Raw genomic sequence first — 19,619 nt, 5'->3', positions numbered from 1 at the left:
TAAATTGGCCTCCTCGATCTCCAGATCTAACTTCGTTAGATTATTATTTATGGGGACATTTAAATGAGTTGGTATATGCCGTGGAGATAAATACTCGTGAACAACTGATGCAAAGGATTAATTGGGCTGTTAATGAAATAAAGAGAAATCCATTTTTTGTTTTAAGGGCTACTCGCGCAATAACGCGTAGGGCAAGATTGTGTCTTCAGCAAAATGGAAACCACTTTGAACATTTGTTGTAATTTGTGCTTTTTGTTTGGCGTTTTTATGTTTTTTTTACGTAATAAATTAATTGTTCCTTTTTTTTACCTATTCAATTACATTAAAAAAAACAATTGAACTCGAAAAACAATTTTTGATCTTAAATAAAGTATTTGTGATAGTCTTAGGTCATGTTTATCCCCAACGGATTTTTAAGATGCTTTTTAATTTTACTAACTGTTACCAAAATAACATACGCATTCTCTTTGCAAAACATTTACATCTAATTTTTTCGAAAACGGAAGCTTCTATCGAAATTAGAGAAGAGCACCTTTTTTATGTAAAAATGTTTGCTCTTTTCAAATCTAATACCAAAATTATCACGGAGTTGCTAGAAAAAAAGTTTTAACAATTTAAACTTTACCGACCACTTATTTTGTACGACCCTGTACACATTTTGGCAAAAATGGTTGCAATATCAGTTTTTAATAAAACCAATAGTAAATGTTGAAATTTTCAAAAGATTACAACTAGGCGTTCCGGATATATTAACAAAAAAACCATCTTTAACATGATTCATAAAACACCCTGTAACTTATAAACGATGCACTTTTGAACCATACTGTGTATGGACTTTTTGTCTTATTTTTAGACAAAAATGCGGCTGGTAAAATATTGCGATGTAATTTCGGGACACCCTGTATATCTTTATACTTAAGATCATTTTTCATTTAGACACAAGTATAATCAATTTATTTTTCTCCATGTGCAGTAAAATCTTAAAATTTGTATTATCCATTTCTTTAGACTATTGATATTCTCAGCTGCTGACTATACCGATAAAATAAAAATAATTTTAAGAAAATGTACCTACGTACATACAGATGATCAGCTGAGGGCAGAATAGAGAGTGAATCATTAATAAAATAAATACGACACATTTTGGTGTGCCACAAAATATTTTTAACTTGATTCCTGATATATTTCGCGGGTAACGTATACAAACTATCCCACGGAATTCCTGTTGGTTGTACTATTTTTTTAAAAAATTTCAATCCCGAGAAACAAACCTAAAAATCGGCCAATAATGTGCCAAAAGATTTTATGAATCTTCTCATTCTCGAGTCATTTATTATTTTTTGATTTTGTAATTATTACCGATTCATGAAATGAACATTGAATACCGAATAGCTTAAATTAGCCATTAATGACTCATAATTCTCAAGAAATATTAGCTCATTTTGGAATGGTATGACCCATGTCGCTAGACTTTTGATGCTTTAGTCTTCCTGTACATTTTTGTACCTAATAATCATTATCTATTAGTTACTAATTACAGAACTAGTAGTGATCTATTAGTTACAAAACCAATTAATAGGATATATAATATTTAATAACATAAGCACTAAAGACTCGACAATAGAGGTTAACAAAGAAAATATTACGTATACATAAGAAGAAGAAAAATTCGTTGCAATTTTGATAAAAGTAGGTATGTATAATGACGAAAGAATGAAATATTTGTGGCGATACGTGGAATTCGTAGGTGGAGTTGTATATTTACAATCAAAGGAATCTTGAATTAAATTATATAAAAAATTATTGCCTTTGTAAATACGATCGAGATCTGAACGCGTTGGCGAATTTATTATTAGAAGAGAGGAAACCTATGAGACTATTTTTAAATTGCAACTTTATTTTTAGAATATGAAGGAGGGACAGTTCGTTCTGCCATCTCAGCCTTTCACAAAATATTTTTTTAAAGCCCATATAAAGAAGGCGATAATACTTTAAAACTATTTTTTGAGCAATAGCCTTATTGTTTACATTTTTAATAGCTACATAAAACATGTTGTCCTTATTAAGAATACATGGTCAGCTTGGACAAGAGCTTAGTCTAAAAATAATTCGGGTACATTTGAGAAAATAAGTAATCATGATAGAACCTTTGCAAAACACTATGGCTTAATAGGAAAAATAGAAAAGCGAAGGTAGAGTTTGCAACTTGTGATAAACAAAGTGAAAATAAATTCATTGTCTTTTGGCCTTGGAGGACCTTGCTATATTAAAAATCGTTTTGGATTCAGCAGTGTCGAATAAAGTCTTGTATGAAGATATAAGAAATAAATTTACCTATAGGGAAAAATAACTCTAATCAGCGTCAAAATTGCTAGGACAATGGATATTTCATATAAAATCCCATACAAATTAAAAATCTCATTTAAATGTTATTAAGAATGTACCAACAAAAAAGCACCTTCAAAGTGCAAAACAGTGAGTAAAATATACTCACTGATATAAGCAGTGTTACACCCGCAAGGAATTTCTTTAACTTAATTTTTTGGCAATGAGGTAGTTTTACATCAACAATGAAACGATAATATTTGCAAGAATTTTTATAGACAGATAATAAGAAAAAAATTAATATGATTGGCGGCTTCGCAGCTGAATACACTCCTGTATACGTCTAGGCGTCGACAAAATGAGATGGTCATCATATCCATATCATATCCATATGTGTGGGATATCATCATATCCGACACATGTTCGATGAGATTTAAATCCGGTGAGCGAGGTGGCCACGGCAAAACAGTAACGCCTGCTTCTTGAAGAACGTCAATAGTATGACGAGCAATATGGGATATGGGGACGTGCGTCTTGGCTTGCTAAAAACGTGTAAACGGTAGATAAGGCAGTAGAGTGATTTGTACGATATCATCAACATAACGCAGAGCAGTGATATTGCCTTGAACAAAGAGAAGGAGTAATCAGCTACCAAAGGCCCCACAGACCATTACTCCAACAGTTCTATGTAAATGCCTCTCAACAGCAAATCCAGTGTCACGCCGGTCTCCACCGTGTCGTCTTACCCTTCTACGGCCATCGTGCATACCTAGACAGAATCGCGACTCGTCGCTGTAGATGATATTATGCCATTCTGCCACCCAATGTTACCGTTCTCTACTCCAGTTCAAACGTTGACGACAGTGGTCCGCAGTCAGAGAAAGCACTAACCGTGGACTGTATGAAAAAAGTTTAAAGGCTTGAATACGATGATAGGGTGTACGTATAGTAACAGCTCTGCAACAGGTCTGCCTTCTTCTCCAAGCCATTGGTCAGCGATCTAAGTGCGGGTATACACGATCCGGTTTCAACGGTCCCGCAGAAACCCTCCGGTGCCGCATTGGTACGACAACACAGGTTTAACTAGAAGATAAGGATACACGAATGCGTTAGCACCGCACCGACGAATGAGAAACACAGCTTGCTGCGGTAGCAGCGAACGACGGGATAGTCCTGGCATTGATGATAATGATGATAACCACGATATGACCACGATCGTGGAAAATTGTTTTTTCCTGCAAAAGAATTTTGACTTTCTTTTAACTTTGTTGCCAATTTGTGAAAACCCCAATAATATTTGACTACTAAATTAATAATGTTGTCCACGAGAAAAAATCTCAAATTACCGATATGGATATAGTATTTGACAGTTTATTCCATTTAACATAATATTACGTTATATATTTAACATAATATTCCATTTAACATAATATAACTCTCCAAGGTCTCTAAGGCTTTAAAGAAATTTAATTTTTTAAAAAAAGAATTTTTGTATAATTTTCTAAGGCTTTGAACAAAAATGCCTGTACTATAAAGGTTTTATTTTACAGCTTTGTTAGATCTATGGAACTTTTAATTACCAAAATGAATAGTCCTCTTATCTTTCCACGTTTCTCGCTTGCAAGCTAGACACAGGGCATCTTCTCTTCTTGATCAGGCAAGATTTAATATTTTGACGCATGATCCCATCTTAAGTTTTATTGATTACTTTGATTTAAATTTTTTCAAGTCTCTTTAGTATCTCGGGTTCTTGCTTTCTGCAACGCTCACTAGTACTGCCTAGTGAGTGTTGCATAAAAAGGTATTATTGTCATATATTTTTATGTAATTTTTGTTATTTTATCTATAAGTTTAATTGTTTTTAGCATTTTAATCTAATTTTTACTTTATTTTACTTTATTTATTTCATTTGCACAAATTATTTGAGTTGTCGTGTTATTTTTTGCCTGTTGGAATATTTCTTAAATTCAGAACTACATGTATGTATTTCTGAATTGAATAGCCAAAATTCTAGCTCATAAAAGGATACCTTAAATATTTATACCCATCATATTTAGTGATACCACTAGACTCACTATACTTAGACTGGTTGAGCATTAGACTAGTTTGTACTTGTTTGGATGGACGCTAGAATCAACCCTCAAATTAATCTTTATGCAGATCCTCTTCTTGTCAAAACGATACTACAGGAAACAAACCCTAAATTGGTACCCTACCTGCTAATGTATCATAACATGAATTTGAAAATATAAGGATGAATTAATATCCCCCTGAAAACAAAAATATACGGGTTTGGGGTTATTTTTAAATGTTTTAAAGGTTTAAAAACTAGCATATTAAAATAAACACAAATGTTTTACGAACGCCATTATTAATATATAAGCTTATAATGCTTTACTAAAAAGCCAATGTCTATTCACTAGACAAATTTAAATTATGTTTTTGCAAAATAAATGATCGAAGCAAATGTCACCTCAAAGTATGTTATAATATGTTTTATATCTATTTATAAATGCACCAGCTATATTTATAAACTTTAGATTTTAATAATTTCACTGTGAGCAAAATATGTAGAGGCAAGGGTATTTACACCTGGCTTAAGTTTTACATAATTTGTTATCTGTATTTAATTAAAAATATAAAATTATTCGGAATTATTTAGCAGACTTAATGGTAGAAGATAATTTAAAACATGAGGTTACAAAAAATATCAAAATTTGTTAAACATGCTAAACTTAATTTAAGATTTTTAATTTTGCAAAAAAATATTTGGATTTACTTAGAAACTTTTTGAAATGTTCTATGACTTACAAATCTAGAATTAAGCATTTTGCATTAAGAAAATATGCTTAGATTGTCTAGAAATATATTGAAACATGTTTTTTTTTGTTTCAGATAATTTGCCAAGACAAGACGCTAGTCACTCCCCTAAAATGATATTCCCAATTAAGATGTCTTCAGAGACAGTTGAAAGCGCTCTTTTAAGACTACTGCTACCTCCTCAAAATGATTTTCCTGATATTATCGAAGTAGAAGTATATCAAATTCTTGGTGTAAGAAGAAGACGATTGTTAAACGAAGCAACATTTTATCTTTCTAAGCGTTTCAGCAAGTGGTGTGAGATTGACATAACGGACGCTCTTTCTACATTATCTGCAAAAAATCATTTAGGACTAGAATTGGTTTGTAAGGAATGTACCAATAATTTAAATCCAGAGGTAGCTGCTGTTACCGCGTTTGTCCATACAGTTGAAAAAAGAAAGAAAAGGTCGACAGGAATTGTAGGGCGTACGGATTGCAGCTTAAGGCCAACAAAAACAAAAAAGAGAAGATGTTGCAGACATGAAATGACCGTTTCTTTTACAAAATTAGGGCATAAATTCTTAGAGTCAAGAGTAGTAGATCCAAAGACTTATGAAGCAGGGTATTGTAGAGGGTTGTGCCCACCTAATTTTAATTTTGCCACCAATCACTCGCGGATTCAAGGAATTATGCATCAGCTATGGAAACAGGAATCTGTCAATGCAAAAAATGTAAATGATCACAATGCTCACCAAATTCCTAAAAGTTGCTGTGCCCCTTCTAAGTTAGGAGATTTACAAATATTAGTAGTTAGCAAAATAGATCCATCAAAATTGGAGGTGCTAACTTGGAAAAACATGAGGGTTCTTGAATGCGCATGTTTTTAAGATATTAAGGCTAGTTCATTATTAATATTGGATAAAATTAGGTAAAAACAATAGGTGGGTTCTTGAGGTGATAATTTTAGATTGGGTTTACTATTACAATTGACAATTAATCTTTTGGCCTATTGTAGTATAATTTTCGGAAATTCGGGTTCGTTTATTTATAAAAAAGATTGTCCAAGTACGGCGTGTAATTCTAGACACCGACTTAAATGTTTTAGGACTGAAAGTTTTTACAAGCATAGTAGGTGATATTATTATACAGATTATTTTAAAAATACTAGCCACTTAAAATTTAAAACAAAATAAAATCAAGTTTATTGAAAAGCATTTTAAACATTTAATAATGGGAATTGAAATGTCAATACTATTATTTTATAATAAACTATCCTTATTATCATGGATAAAATTAAACTGCAGTTAACTTTTATACGTTAACTTTTGTTGCAATATATTTGACCTGAATTACAAAAACTTAATTGAAAAAAACTTATTAAAAAAAAAACTAATTTATTAAAAAAAAATGTCTTCACATTCCCTGTTTTTTCAATTTCTGACTTCAATGTATTGAATCTAGGCTTTTATTTTTTATCTGATCTGAATATATGATTTTTTTAAACTATTAGAAAAATAATAAAAAATTAATTAATTGTTGCTTCTTAATAACTAGTTTTGCGAATTCAGGTTAATTTAGCTATAGAACAAATTATTATAATACAGTATATAAATTCAAAGTTATATTTTTTAGGATATTTAGGAATTAAGAATTTAAAAACCATAACAGAAAGAAAGTTCTTAAAAAACTTCTCATGAAATATAAAAAAATTAAACTTTTTTTAAAAGTATCATCGTTAGATATTGTGATATTTATTTGCACGTCTTATAATACGGGTAAAAATAAAAAAGTACTTATATAATGTATAATTCAAAAAATAGCTTAACAAAATGTGAATTTACAATAAAAATTAGCAAAGCAGGAAACGCATTGTATTTCAACAATTCTGTATTATTTATGGATTTAGGTTTTGGGTATCTTTGTATGAAATTTATATGACTTAGAGAACTTTGACAGATAAAAAGCAATATTAAAATTTATAAGAATCTAAAAGAAAAATCCTTTATGTTTTTAAGCATTCAATCTAGAGAAATCATCCTACTTACAAGAAGCAAGAGTAAAGATTCAAAGCAAGAAAATGCAGAATACACAAGTAACAACTGTGCCTCCTGCCTAAGACAATAACATCAGAAAGTTGTCAGTAGATAAAAACAGAAAATAGAAAACAACGGTGATAATTTTTTTTTATAAAAAAATCTCCTTCATTTTAATCATATACGAGCACAACTTTCGCAAAGAATCATTATTAATATTTAAACCATGTCTTCAATCGTAACTTAATAATAATAAGACTTATTTCAACGAGTCATTTTGGCTTTTTTTATTTCTTTATTCCTTATTAAATTGCCATCGTTATGTTGAACTTTCTATTAATTTATGGGAAATATTTGATTTGATTGAATTTGTATGTATAGTAAAAAAATCTGTAGGTTTACCGACATTGAGGTAGAATTTTAGGTCTGGAATTTTATACGACATGATTTATAATTTTTTATTTGGACAGCTTATAGATAACATAATATTATTTATTTTTTCTAGTAACTTCTTTCTATCAGTAGTAAATATACCTAATATATTATTATATATGAAACGTTCTGATCTTTCAAAATGTTGACTGTGATGCTTTGTTCTATTCAATATCTTCGTTCATTTTCCCTTTATTGTCTGTTTTAGCTTAACAATGTCTGACAATCCCAATACTTACATTTTCCTTATTTATTATTTATTTAGATACGTTTTTCTGAAACTTTTAGATGTAATTCATACTTTATTAGTTATTGTAAAAGCAAAAAGGGTCTAATAATTAGGAATATTTATAATCGTTACGGAGAAATTAGGATCTGGAGAATCATTGTTTAAAGTTAGACTTTTAACCATATCAAAAATAGCATTTTAATTTTCCTTAAAATATTTAATGCAAGCTTGCTTGTTTGGGGCATTAAAAATTATTATAACTTAATATTTAGAGATAATTCATAAAAAGGATTAAATGATATTACGGGTCGTACTGAGCATTTCTAATTTATTTTTTATTATATAAAATGTAGGTATAGTTTTTCTTTAAACTGTTAATTGTGAATCGGAGTAAAAGTGCGTGTAAATACACACATTTTTTGCTATGAATCACAACTAAAGGTCTGTGAAAAAAATAATACAAAATGCCAATGAGCAGAGACCAGTATTTCTTTATATGGGTGGGGATTTAAAATGAAAAAATGGTAACTTAATAGATACATGTTTATAATTTATTTATAAAATTATTTATACGTAAATAGTTCATTTAAAAAATGTTTTTACACTTATGTCAATTTTTTTAAATAAGAAAAAACTAATATCTTTTAAATCAATAGGTCTGAGATAAACCTAGTGTTTGTATTATATTTTATTTTGATTTGTTAGTCTATTTAAATCTCCCACTCTCTATTATACCAGTATTAAATTTATAGACATTAATTTAGTTTTGTATCAAAGTCCTAACGCTACTAAGTTTGCTATATATTTTTATATTTGTAACACTTAATTCAAAAAACTAGAACTAGAATAGAGTAGACATTTTTCTTTGTTAGTCCTAAATGAGAATTTTACATTAAGTAAACGTTATACTGTGATAAATTAATTTTAGTTAACTTATTATTGACAAGGATGTGCTATTTATTAGTTATTTAGGCTTTTATTAGTTTTATTTCATTGTATATGATAAATATGTATGTATATGTGAACCTTACATTTTTTTTAAATCGATAAGGTATTTTTGTTTGTATTTCCATGTAATTTTAACACAATCCTTAAGCATAGAGATACAAAGTATTATTTTTGTGTACACGATTTTATAACCTCTTGTCCCTTTTGTATTTACACAATTTTTTAATTAAATATTTTTTTATTGTTATATTAAAGCATTTTCAATAAACAGTGTTTTTTTTTTGAACAATAATTAATACGTGATGTGCGAAATATCGATGTACAATGCAGGGAAAATATGGGGTCCCACAGCCAATGCATCTGAACTACTAATACAAATACAGAAAGTCATTCCTGGCTATTGACGTTAGAGAAGGCTGATCAAGGATTCTACTTGAATGAGTAAAACAGGATTATATGGGTGCTTCCGATTAAATCAGCACTATTGTTAATATTTATCCAAATCGCACTCACAGATTGCAATGTACTCCAATCAAAACTATTGAAAGTTGAGCAACTGAACAGTATTTACAGTGTGGAAAATCAAGAATTAAAGAAGATGCAGAGGATATGATTTGCTCTATGAAGACTCTTAAGCAATGAATGGTATAGTAGTGAATTGGAGAGAGCTAGGAATGATATCCTACGTTATAAAAAAACGACATGCACTGCAACCCTAATCTCTCTACAGGATGATATAAGTCTGACACTATATCCAGACATGACAGATAATGCCAGTGTGTCTTTCTATGACATAGTGTATGTCGTAGAAAGATTGTTATTTGTGATCCGCCCGATTATGCCCGAAACATGTCTCGAGACTTGTCTTTCTGTGTGGGCCCATCATATAAAATAAAGGGATGTGTATATAGTGGTGCTAACGTAAAAATTCTGAATAGGGCTTCTTTACTGTCATCGGAACAGGGTGAAGAGGATATTTTTTGTGTCGTTGAATTTGAACACCCTACCGTTGAAAGCTATAGGAAAAACCTTTTTACATCAATGAACTTAAACATGCACGTGGCTCAGCTAATTCGTTTTACAGCAGTTTCATCTTCATTAATAGATTATTTCTGTTCTAATATTGATCAGCGCAATATCTATTGCAAAATTGTTAATGCTGGGTTGTCTGACCACGAGGCGGTTCTTGGCAAAGTCCAGTGCGAGAACAGGTAGATTATATACTGCAAAAATTTTTAAAGAATTTGAGTTGAAATGTAGCTGATGGACTGGCAAAGTGTTCTTGTTGACGAGAGCCCAATGGAGGAATTTTTTATCAGAAATTGTGTAATTTATTTAATATGTGAAGGAAATATGATAAGAAATATCTCTCATAAGTATTAAGGAGCCAAAACGAAAGCCTTGGTACACAAAGGGGCTTTAGAGTGTCTGGGAAAAATATGCAATTTTTACATTATATTCTTAAATTTTGAATACATAATCAACACTTGTTAAGATATTTTAATAATTACAGAAGACTTTACAGAGCTTTAATTTTAATAGGAAAGAAAACTTACTTTCAAGGAAGAATTAAAAAATCAAGTAATATTGCTAAGGAGTCGTGGAGAATCGTAAATGCATTGAGGGGTAAGGCTGGTAATTTTTCTCAGGTTTCAAGCGATTTAAGCTGACAATTTAAATCCATTTTACTGTACTATAGCTGATAACCTTTCAAAAAGTATTCCACGGCTGGAAATCCCTTAAAATGTTTGTCACATGTGAATGTACCTGAATCTTTTTTCCATGGTTCCTTACTGGTGAGGGGGATTCTTTCTAGAACTAAAAATAAAACTAGTTTAGATTGGGATAAGATATTCTTGCGTATTTTTCTGGCTCTTCCTACGGAGGTGCCGGAGATACTTGTAGCTGCGATAAACACCTCTTTTGTCAGGAGTGTGTTTCCCTCATGCTTGAAGAAGGCTATCATTATCCCTCTTCACAAGGGTCGAGATTTCCATCTCGTTGCGCTTCTTCCTACATTAGCAAAGGTTCTTGAAAGACTTGTTAAGGCGAGAGTTGTTTCATTTCTTAAGCGACATGATATTTTGAGTAATGAGCAGTTTGGATTTCGACAGGATGTTGGCACCGGGGACGCGATTTTCGCATTTCTGTGGGTGCTCTATGATAGGTTAAATTCCGGTGATGCTGCTGCAGCGGTGTTTTGTGATTTGTCGAAAGCTTTTGATTGCGTGAAGCATGAAACACTGCTGGGAAACTTAAACAAATACGGTTTCAGGGGGTGTTTGTTTAGAGTGGTTTAAGTCCTACCTATGTGGCCGAGTCCAGGGAGTACTTTTTAATGATAAAATATCAAGGGACTTGTCTGTCAATGCTGGTATTTCCCAGGGTTCAGTTTTGGGCCCACTGTTATTTCTTTTATGTCAACGACCTCCCCCAAATTTTTACTGAAGGGAAGTTCACTATGTTTGCGGACGATAGAACTATCTTATGACATGATGCAGATCCGTCTCAATTAAGCAAAAAAATAACTGCCGGTCTTCCTGCAAAATAAAAACCTGGTGTGACTCAAATTTGTTGAGTTTTAATGTTTCGAAGACTAATATTGTCAATTTTAAGGGTTCCATTAATAATATTCTTATGGACTCTCGTATTGTTGCAACCGAAAAATGTATTAATTTTTGGGTTTAACCATTGATAATACTTTAAAATTTGAAATACACATCTCTTGTGTTTGCAATAAGGTCTGGTCTGGGTGTTATGCTCTTAGAGTGATCGCAAATAATTTGCAATAGCTAAAAATGCGTATTAGGCCCTAATTCAACCGCACCTTCGGTATGGTAACCCATTTTGGGGGTCCTGTTCTCAGTATCTTTTGTCTCAATGGCTTGTTTGTTTTTCAGAAGAAAGCAGTTCGCTTTTTATGTGGGGTAAGGTGTGCAAATCAGTCCTGTCGTCCTTTTTTGTTAAATGTAAAATTTTTACTTTATGCTGCCTCTTTGTTTTGGAAACGGTAACACTTATTTTTGAGAAATGTAGAGGGGACCTTGAGCTTGAAAGACACTATGCGACCCGCCAGGTATGTTTGCTTCGGTTGCGTATTCCTCACTCTACTCTTGTTAGGAATTCATTTCTATTTGAAGCAGTGGCGAAGCGTGAACTTTTTTTTCGGGTAGACAAACAATAAAAATCGTTAATTAGAAAAAAATGTGTATTTAATATTATTAATTTTAATAAAATAGAGAATGAAAGCGCATGAAATATTACTCAAAGAGAAAAATTATGTAGTGATATAGAAAAGAAAAAAACAATTACTATACTAGCATAAAAAGATAAATAAATACGTAAACAACAGCATAATAAAATAGCTGGTCGACTTCGATAGACAAAAGCTCGAATGTCTTTTCTGCGAGTAAACTTTGCATACGTAATAGGCTAAATGCTGATGCGGCCGGAACTCTGCCACCTGCTTGATGCGTATATGGTTCGATTAATTGCTCTAAATTTCGGAAGACAAATATCAATGTGTCTTTCTGGGGCTCGTATACAATAATTGGGTGTCAGCCCTGCATTTTTATCTTAATTGGTGCGTCAGGCGGGGCGCGCCTTAGATATTATAGATAGATAGATATTATAGCCGTTTAGATACTATATAATAATAGTAAGGAGCGACTACGTTCTGTGTTAATTTTTTTTTAATTGTAATTCAACAATTACATGAAATAATTACGTAATAAATTAATGACAAATAACTGGATAATTTTGGGTAGACAGTGTCTACCTTGTCTACTCGTATGCTTCGCCACTGATTTGAAGGTAGAAAACTCTTTAACCATTTACCCTTAAACATAAGACAGCTAGAGTGCTAGAAACTAGAAAAAATAAATAAATACTGAGAATTACACGTTAGCAAAGTTTGTGATTTTTGTAAAATCTAAATTAGTAAAATGTCTTTTACGCATATTGAAAAATATAATGTTAGAATGTTACCTTGTATTTTGAGGCCCATATGGAAAAGTCAACTAAAGATTTAACAAGACTACAGTGTGAGCTTAGTAACAACAAGCGGGCCTTACAAAAACATAAATTTGTGCCATATAATTATCGATCAATACAAACATTGTTGCCTGTCGATAGCGAAAGAAGACTTGTTTCTTGCAATTGGTTACGTAATGCACATGAAGCAAATGGTAGTATTTTAAACCGTATAATTTGGGGCAATAAAGCTAATTTTTCAAAAAAAGGATGTTTAAGGGTAAAAATGTACACTCTTGATTCCAAGAATCTTTTGCTTACTGATCCCAGAAACCCTCAAAACTAATGTACTATAAACGTTTGGTGGCTTAATAGGAACCCAAATAATGGGATAAACACAGATCCTATTATTAAGTGTTATATAAGCAAATGGTAGTATTTTAAACTGTATAATTTGGGGCAATGAAGCTAATTTTTCAAACAAAGGATGTTTAAGGGTAAAAATGTACACTGTTGATTCCAAGAATCTTTTGCTTACTGATCCCAGAAACCCTCAAAACTAATTTACTATAAACGTTTGGTTGCTTAATAGGAACCCAAATAATGGGATAAACACAGATCCTATTATTAAGTGATGGCATTTTGACCGGAAGGAAATATGTTGACCTGCTAAAATCTGCAGCGCTGAAAGCTTATTTGGATAATGTTAACTTGGAGAGACGGCAACAAATCTTTTTCCAACAGGATGGAGCATCTTTCCATCAACTAAAAGATAGATAAATGGACTGCGACACGTTGCCCGATTGGTTGGCCACGTAGGTCACCAGACCCCTCTCAACCCCTCTCGAGTTGTATTTTTCGGTTACATAAGGAATGAAGTATATAACTTGCCTAAATTTGGTAAAATTTTTACTATAATCTTATAGTATATAACTATTAAAATGATAGTGAAATAGAGAAAAAGTATAACTTTGTTATTTTTAGGTTTAGGCTAATAGTGTAAATAAACTTTTTCTTTAGGAAAATTATTATCTTTTGATTTATGTAGAGATATGTAGGGGAGTTCATTTAACAAAAGTACATGTTTTGTATTTTCTAAAAAACACGATGTTCAACAGAAAAAATCCATGTTGAATAATAAATTATAGATCGGATTAAACATGGCAGTTATTACACGTAAGGCAAACGATGTTGGCAAAAAGAACATTTCAAATTGTGAAATTTGAGACAAAAAGGATCGAATCACGATTATGAAAACCGATGCCACCTTACTCAAAGAGAAAGATAGAATAATAACACAAGTGTTGCTGAAAGTAGCTACATAATAAAATAATACATTTTATTGTGACTCAAATAAATAGGTTTTTATGAAATTTGCAAAATATCATTTTGCAAATTTCAAATTTTTGCAAATTTGACATATCTTTAGCATTCCTAGGAACGTTATTCCATAAACTTGTTGCGGTATAAAAAAATTATTTTTTTAAAATTTGCTGTTCGATGGTGTGAGATTTGAAATAGTTCAGCGTTTCGTGTGTCATCATGATTATGGGAGAATTACGTAAATTTATTAAAAAGATAAGGCGGTTTTTCGGTTTTAATAGTATTATATGCAAAGAGATATGTGTGATATTTTCGTCTATTGGCCATGTTTAGAATTAAATTTTCTTTAAGATAAGGTGATATATGATTTCTATACAGTTTTGTAGCTTTTGTATTTTTTTACAATAACCTTTAGAAATAGATGCAGAGTACACGACATCTGCATAGTCAAAAAGGGAAATAATAAGAAATTCACAGAGCAGATATTTAACCTTGGAAGGGAGATATTATTTTAAATAAGAAATATTTTTTAATTTATATAGACCGCGGTTAAATTTTTGTTTATATGGTTTTCAAATTTTAATTGGCTATCCATTAAAAGTCCCAAATTCTTCGTCGATAACTGGTATTACTTCATCTTGAATTTTAATATTAATTTTGGATTTTATTAAATCTTTTGAATGGCATATTATTACTTGTAATTTAGAGGCATTTATTATTAAGTTGTGTTAGAGCACAAAATGAAATATTTTCTAAATCTGAGTCGAATTCTAATTTTGATTGTTGATATAACATTTAAGGATATCTTGCATTTAATCTGCTGTGGTTAACGGATCTTCCGGAACAATGGTCAAAGCAGTATATAAGGAGCCTTCGCCGCTACAACTAATAAATCGAAATAAATAGGAGCAAATAAGTACAGTGTAAAAGATGTTTTTAGTAGTGTGAACGGGTATAATAAATGAGTATAATAACTATTTTTGTGCATGGAGCGTTTTAACTCACACCTAAATGAACGATAAAAAAAGCTACAAGGCGAATTCTAACAGTCTTAATCTTAGGCACAGAGTGTGGTTATACCCACGGAGGATGAATGGCATGTCACCAAAGCTTTAGAAGGATTGGGAAGGTTCATTTCATGTAGTCATCCGAATCAACGACGTCGTGTACCAAATCCAGAAATGTTCGACAACGAAGATGAATATTGTAGAGATCGCCCGGCTAGGGCTTATCATGACTCAGGCCACATCTTGGACCCTGGAGGTGTTGATTTGATTTTTCGGCCCCAACTTAGGTTATTTAAGTTATCGTATTGTAAATTCTGGTAGTTTCAATTTTCTAGACTTTGTGTACTTGCTTGATTTGAGTGTTAGTTTTCTCTTGAAATTATTGGTCCTCATCGGCAAAAACCATGTAAAACCTTCTAAGCATTTCCAAATTGTTACACGGGTCTTTAAAAGGGACCGTGTTTCATAACATTTTAACAAGTTTCATTCTTTACCTAGGAAGTAGTTAAACATAGATAGTCAGTCGAGTGAGGTGAGAATTTTATAGTTTAACGTTATAAATAAAAAGAGTGTTTTCGACATTAAAGTTCTTCATCCTCCTGGCGTAAGTGTATTGTTATATTCCGTTACCATACAAAATGATAACAACCAACAGGTGCTTAAGAAGACATAGAAGTTCAATAAGCGCAAGCTGTAGTTCTTATCGACAACAATAAAGAACTTTGTTGCAAAGTCCTCACCGAATTTAGAAGGGTAATGACAGAGTTTGACCGCACAAACCCTTGAGCAAAACTGGAATGCCAGTCCTAAAGTAAATCCTCCCGCAAATTAGTCAAACTTCTTGAAATTACTTAACCGTGATCTTACCTGATTATATTTTTACCGCTGTATTGGAACAGCCTAGACCTAATGATCTACAGTAAAAAATAAACCAGTTTCTGAACTGAAAAGCCACCGTGAAAAAAAAATGATTAGTGAAGTAGATATCTATATAGTAAAAAGTAGAAGAAATTGCCAGAAAAGCAGTCAGGAGTTCGACGTGGACATAGTTGTACAACTGCATTGGCTGAGATTACAGACCGTATTAATGGGGAATTGGATAACAGCAAAGCTAGCGTTCTGGTACTTCTAGACCATTCACGATCTTTTGACTTAATTAAATCATGATGTTTTGTTGAGTATTTTGGTTTATATTGGTTTTTCGGTTTAGTGCTTAATCTATGATTCAATCTTTTCTAAGTAACAGGACGCAGAGGGTATTAGTTGATGGGAAGTACTCTGAGGTAATGACTTTACACTCAGGTGTCCCATAGGGAAGTGTCTTGGGCCCCCTTCTTTTTACAATTTACACGTCTAATTTTATTAATTCTATTCGCCATTGTGATTATCATTTATATGCCGACGACACTCAAATTTTATACTCTTTTAAGCCAGAAAATGCGACAGAGGCTAACCTTAGAATAAATACGGATCTTCGGTCGCTTTGTAAGGTGTCCGAGGATCACATGCTGAGGTTGAACCCCTTGAAATCGGTGGCTTTATTATTTTGTAATGATAAACTACGTGAAAATATCTTGAGTCAGTTGGATCTAAGTATCTGAAACGCTAATATTTCTTTTAAAAATTCCACTAAAAACCTGGGTTTAATTTGTGACACTAAACTTAAATTTACCGAACACATAACAGCTTGTATTAAAAAATCCTACTGCGCCCTTAAATCTCTTTTTCCTCATAGGCATTACTTAGAAAAGAAAACCAAAATTGAACTATGTGACGCACTCGTACTATCACACTTTAACTTCGCGGATAGTGTTAATGGTCCTTTTCTAGATACAACACAGGCCCAGAGAGTGCAAAAGGTTCAAAACTCATGCATACGTTTTATATGTGGCATAAGACGTGGACAACACGTATCACAAAAGCTTAAAGAACTTAGATGGTTGTCAATGTTCAATAGGCGTGTACTGCACTCGGCTTGTCTGTTTTATAACATACGTAAAAGCACATCCTTACGATCCCCAAGCACAATAAGAACTTTTTAAAAGAGGATTCTCTTATAACATAGCGTCAGCCGTAAATAAATTTCAAGTTACTCATTTTAACACATCTTTATCCTGTTTCAAAAGAAGGATCAGACAGCGGCTTCTCAGTGAATGAGTTTTTATGGGCGTTTATATGCATTTCAGAGAAAATAAGATATTATATACATACAATTTTCTTTTATTTTTCTCTGACCAGAGCTTAATAGTTTTCCCATGTACTATCTCTGTACCGCTTAACATAATGGACCGAGTTATCTAACTTCATTAATGTATTGGGTTTTATTAGGCTTAGGTTAGGTAACTAAATGTAAGTACGGCTTATAATTTTTCTACGGCTTTAACAACCTCTCCTTTTGGAGAGAAGCTGACTATCAAGGCCATTTGTTTCATTTATATATTTGTTTTGTATTTGCAAAATTGTTATAATCAATTGGAACAATAAAATGATTTATTATTATTATTATTATTATTATTATTATTATTATAAATATATATAATAGCTAATGGAAATAATCGGATCTTGAAACGTGCAAAAAAAACTGTGAAGCTACTGTGCAACGAACACAACAATATGCGCAATAGGAGCCAGGCGCAGTGGTTTTCTCAAGCAACAAAAAACAGGGTAATGCAGTATTTAAAGGTTCAGTAAAAAATTTCTATCGAAGGCATGATCCTTGCTCAAACCAGAACAACACGTGCCCAACTAATAAAATCAGGTGAGTGTAATCTCAATGCAAGTTGGATAAATGAGGAAAGACAAAAATGCCAAACATATATGAAGCACGAACTATTAACGAAGAAGTTATGGAGCCATTGAAGAAGTTTCTGACATCATTAGGCGGCTACATAAATGGAAGAATGGGTTCCGATCACAACAAAAACTATTGGAATAAAAAACTATGGTCGACTAACCGATCTATTAAAATTAGTTGTACAAACTAATTACGGAACGCAGATATCATCATTGCCACCGGAACAACATCATAGCGAAGCAGAAGGCCGGATGCACTAGAACGTACTAGGCTGCAAAGACAACTGGTAGTCGACACTGTTATCTGCAATAGGTCTCTAACAAAAAGAGGAACCTTTACGCTGCCTACATCGATTACCGAAAGACCCTTGATGCGGTGCCACATCTATGGAGTATTAGTATCTTAAGTTGTTAACGACTATCTAAAACCAATTAGACCAAGTGCCAAAAATAGTAGAAGAGTTTTCTGGCGACATAGATAAGATTAAATAATTGTCACAGCGTTAATATAGTTGGGGGTAAGTTGTAAGTATGTAATTTTCAGAAGGAAAATAAGCAGATCATTAAAGCAATAGCAGCCAAAGAAACATAAATATTTTAAAATAAAATAAACCCAAAAAATAGATAATCGAATTATATGGAATGAATTAACAAGCAACTTCATTCAAAGAATAAGACAGCTTCTAAAAACGAATCTTAGTAGCAGTAACTTTGTGTAAGGACATAAACACGGCTTACACCTCCGGAGTTTAAGGTTCAAACCCATCGCAGTACGGAGCAGGATAATGAAGTAACTTGGATTGGAAAACCATTACATGAAAGACACTTCAACGAGATTCAGCAAGAGTACGTCGACACAACAGCGACGTTGAGCTCGGGACAGCTTTTTCCTGAGACTTGACAAGGTTGTTAGCGGCTATACAAGATCAAGTCATGCCAACGAGGAACTATCTCAAATTTGTTGTAGATGACCATACAGTCTGACAGATGTACGGTTGTAAAAGACTAATGTCCATACAGCATATAATAATAATAATAAGCACCAGCAGTTTAATGCCCAATTAAAGGGAAATCAATTTACAATTTCAAGACAATAAATATAGTAATTTACAATTGCATACAAAAAAATGTGTAGTTTATTAACCTTAAAGATTTAATTTAAACCAATAAGTACATTACACAAGACAGGATAAAATATAATAAATATAACTTAATAGAAAAAATTAAAGCTAAATACATACATACTTGCTAATTGCTCTTTCCAAACCAACAAACAAATTTTACTCAAGCCTCCAACCAGCGCACAGAACATAACAATTAAGGGACAAATATAGGGGAATTTTTACATATATTTAAAAGTTGCGGTAAGCTACAATTGTTTATGTCACCCTCACCAGAGATAAGATTAAAATTTTTGGACATAATGAAAATAGGATCATGCAACATAATATTCGATCTAGCTTGGCCGGGAGCAAAAGCAGGCTTATACCTTGCTTTCAGTAGGGGTACATGAAAAGATAATTGTTCCAGAAGGAAGGGGCAATCAAAAGTAAAGTGTAATCTATACCTCTATCTGGATAGACACCATCCTCTCGATATGCCAAATATTTGCCTCTGAAAAAGAAATGCCTCTGAACGACCTCCAGAGTATTCACACGGCAAATTTAGTAGGGATTCCAAATTAAAGTCTTGTTATCAATCTTTTATAGCTTTGTTAGGTCAAGTCTTAACAAGTCTTGACCTAACAAAACTATA

At 32.2% G+C, this 19,619-nt stretch overlaps 1 protein-coding gene across 1 annotated transcript in view; it reads left to right on the top strand.

Moving 5' to 3' along the window:
- LOC126748362 (bone morphogenetic protein 6) overlaps positions 1 to 6,495 on the top strand; it is a 39,357-nt gene extending 32,862 nt beyond the window's left edge. The window contains exon 3 of the mRNA XM_050457530.1: positions 5,221 to 6,495. Within this exon, the coding sequence (XP_050313487.1) occupies positions 5,221 to 6,014 (794 nt within the window). The 3' untranslated portion in view covers positions 6,015 to 6,495. The remainder of the gene's footprint in view (positions 1 to 5,220) is intronic.
- Positions 6,496 to 19,619: the final 13,124 nt, after the last annotated feature.

The sequence above is a fragment of the Anthonomus grandis genome, chromosome 22 (genome assembly GCF_022605725.1).
Source record: "Anthonomus grandis grandis chromosome 22, icAntGran1.3, whole genome shotgun sequence".
NCBI lineage: Eukaryota > Metazoa > Arthropoda > Insecta > Coleoptera > Curculionidae > Anthonomus > Anthonomus grandis.
Note: the sequence above shows the minus strand (reverse complement) of the source record. Positions and strands in the feature narration are given on the sequence as shown.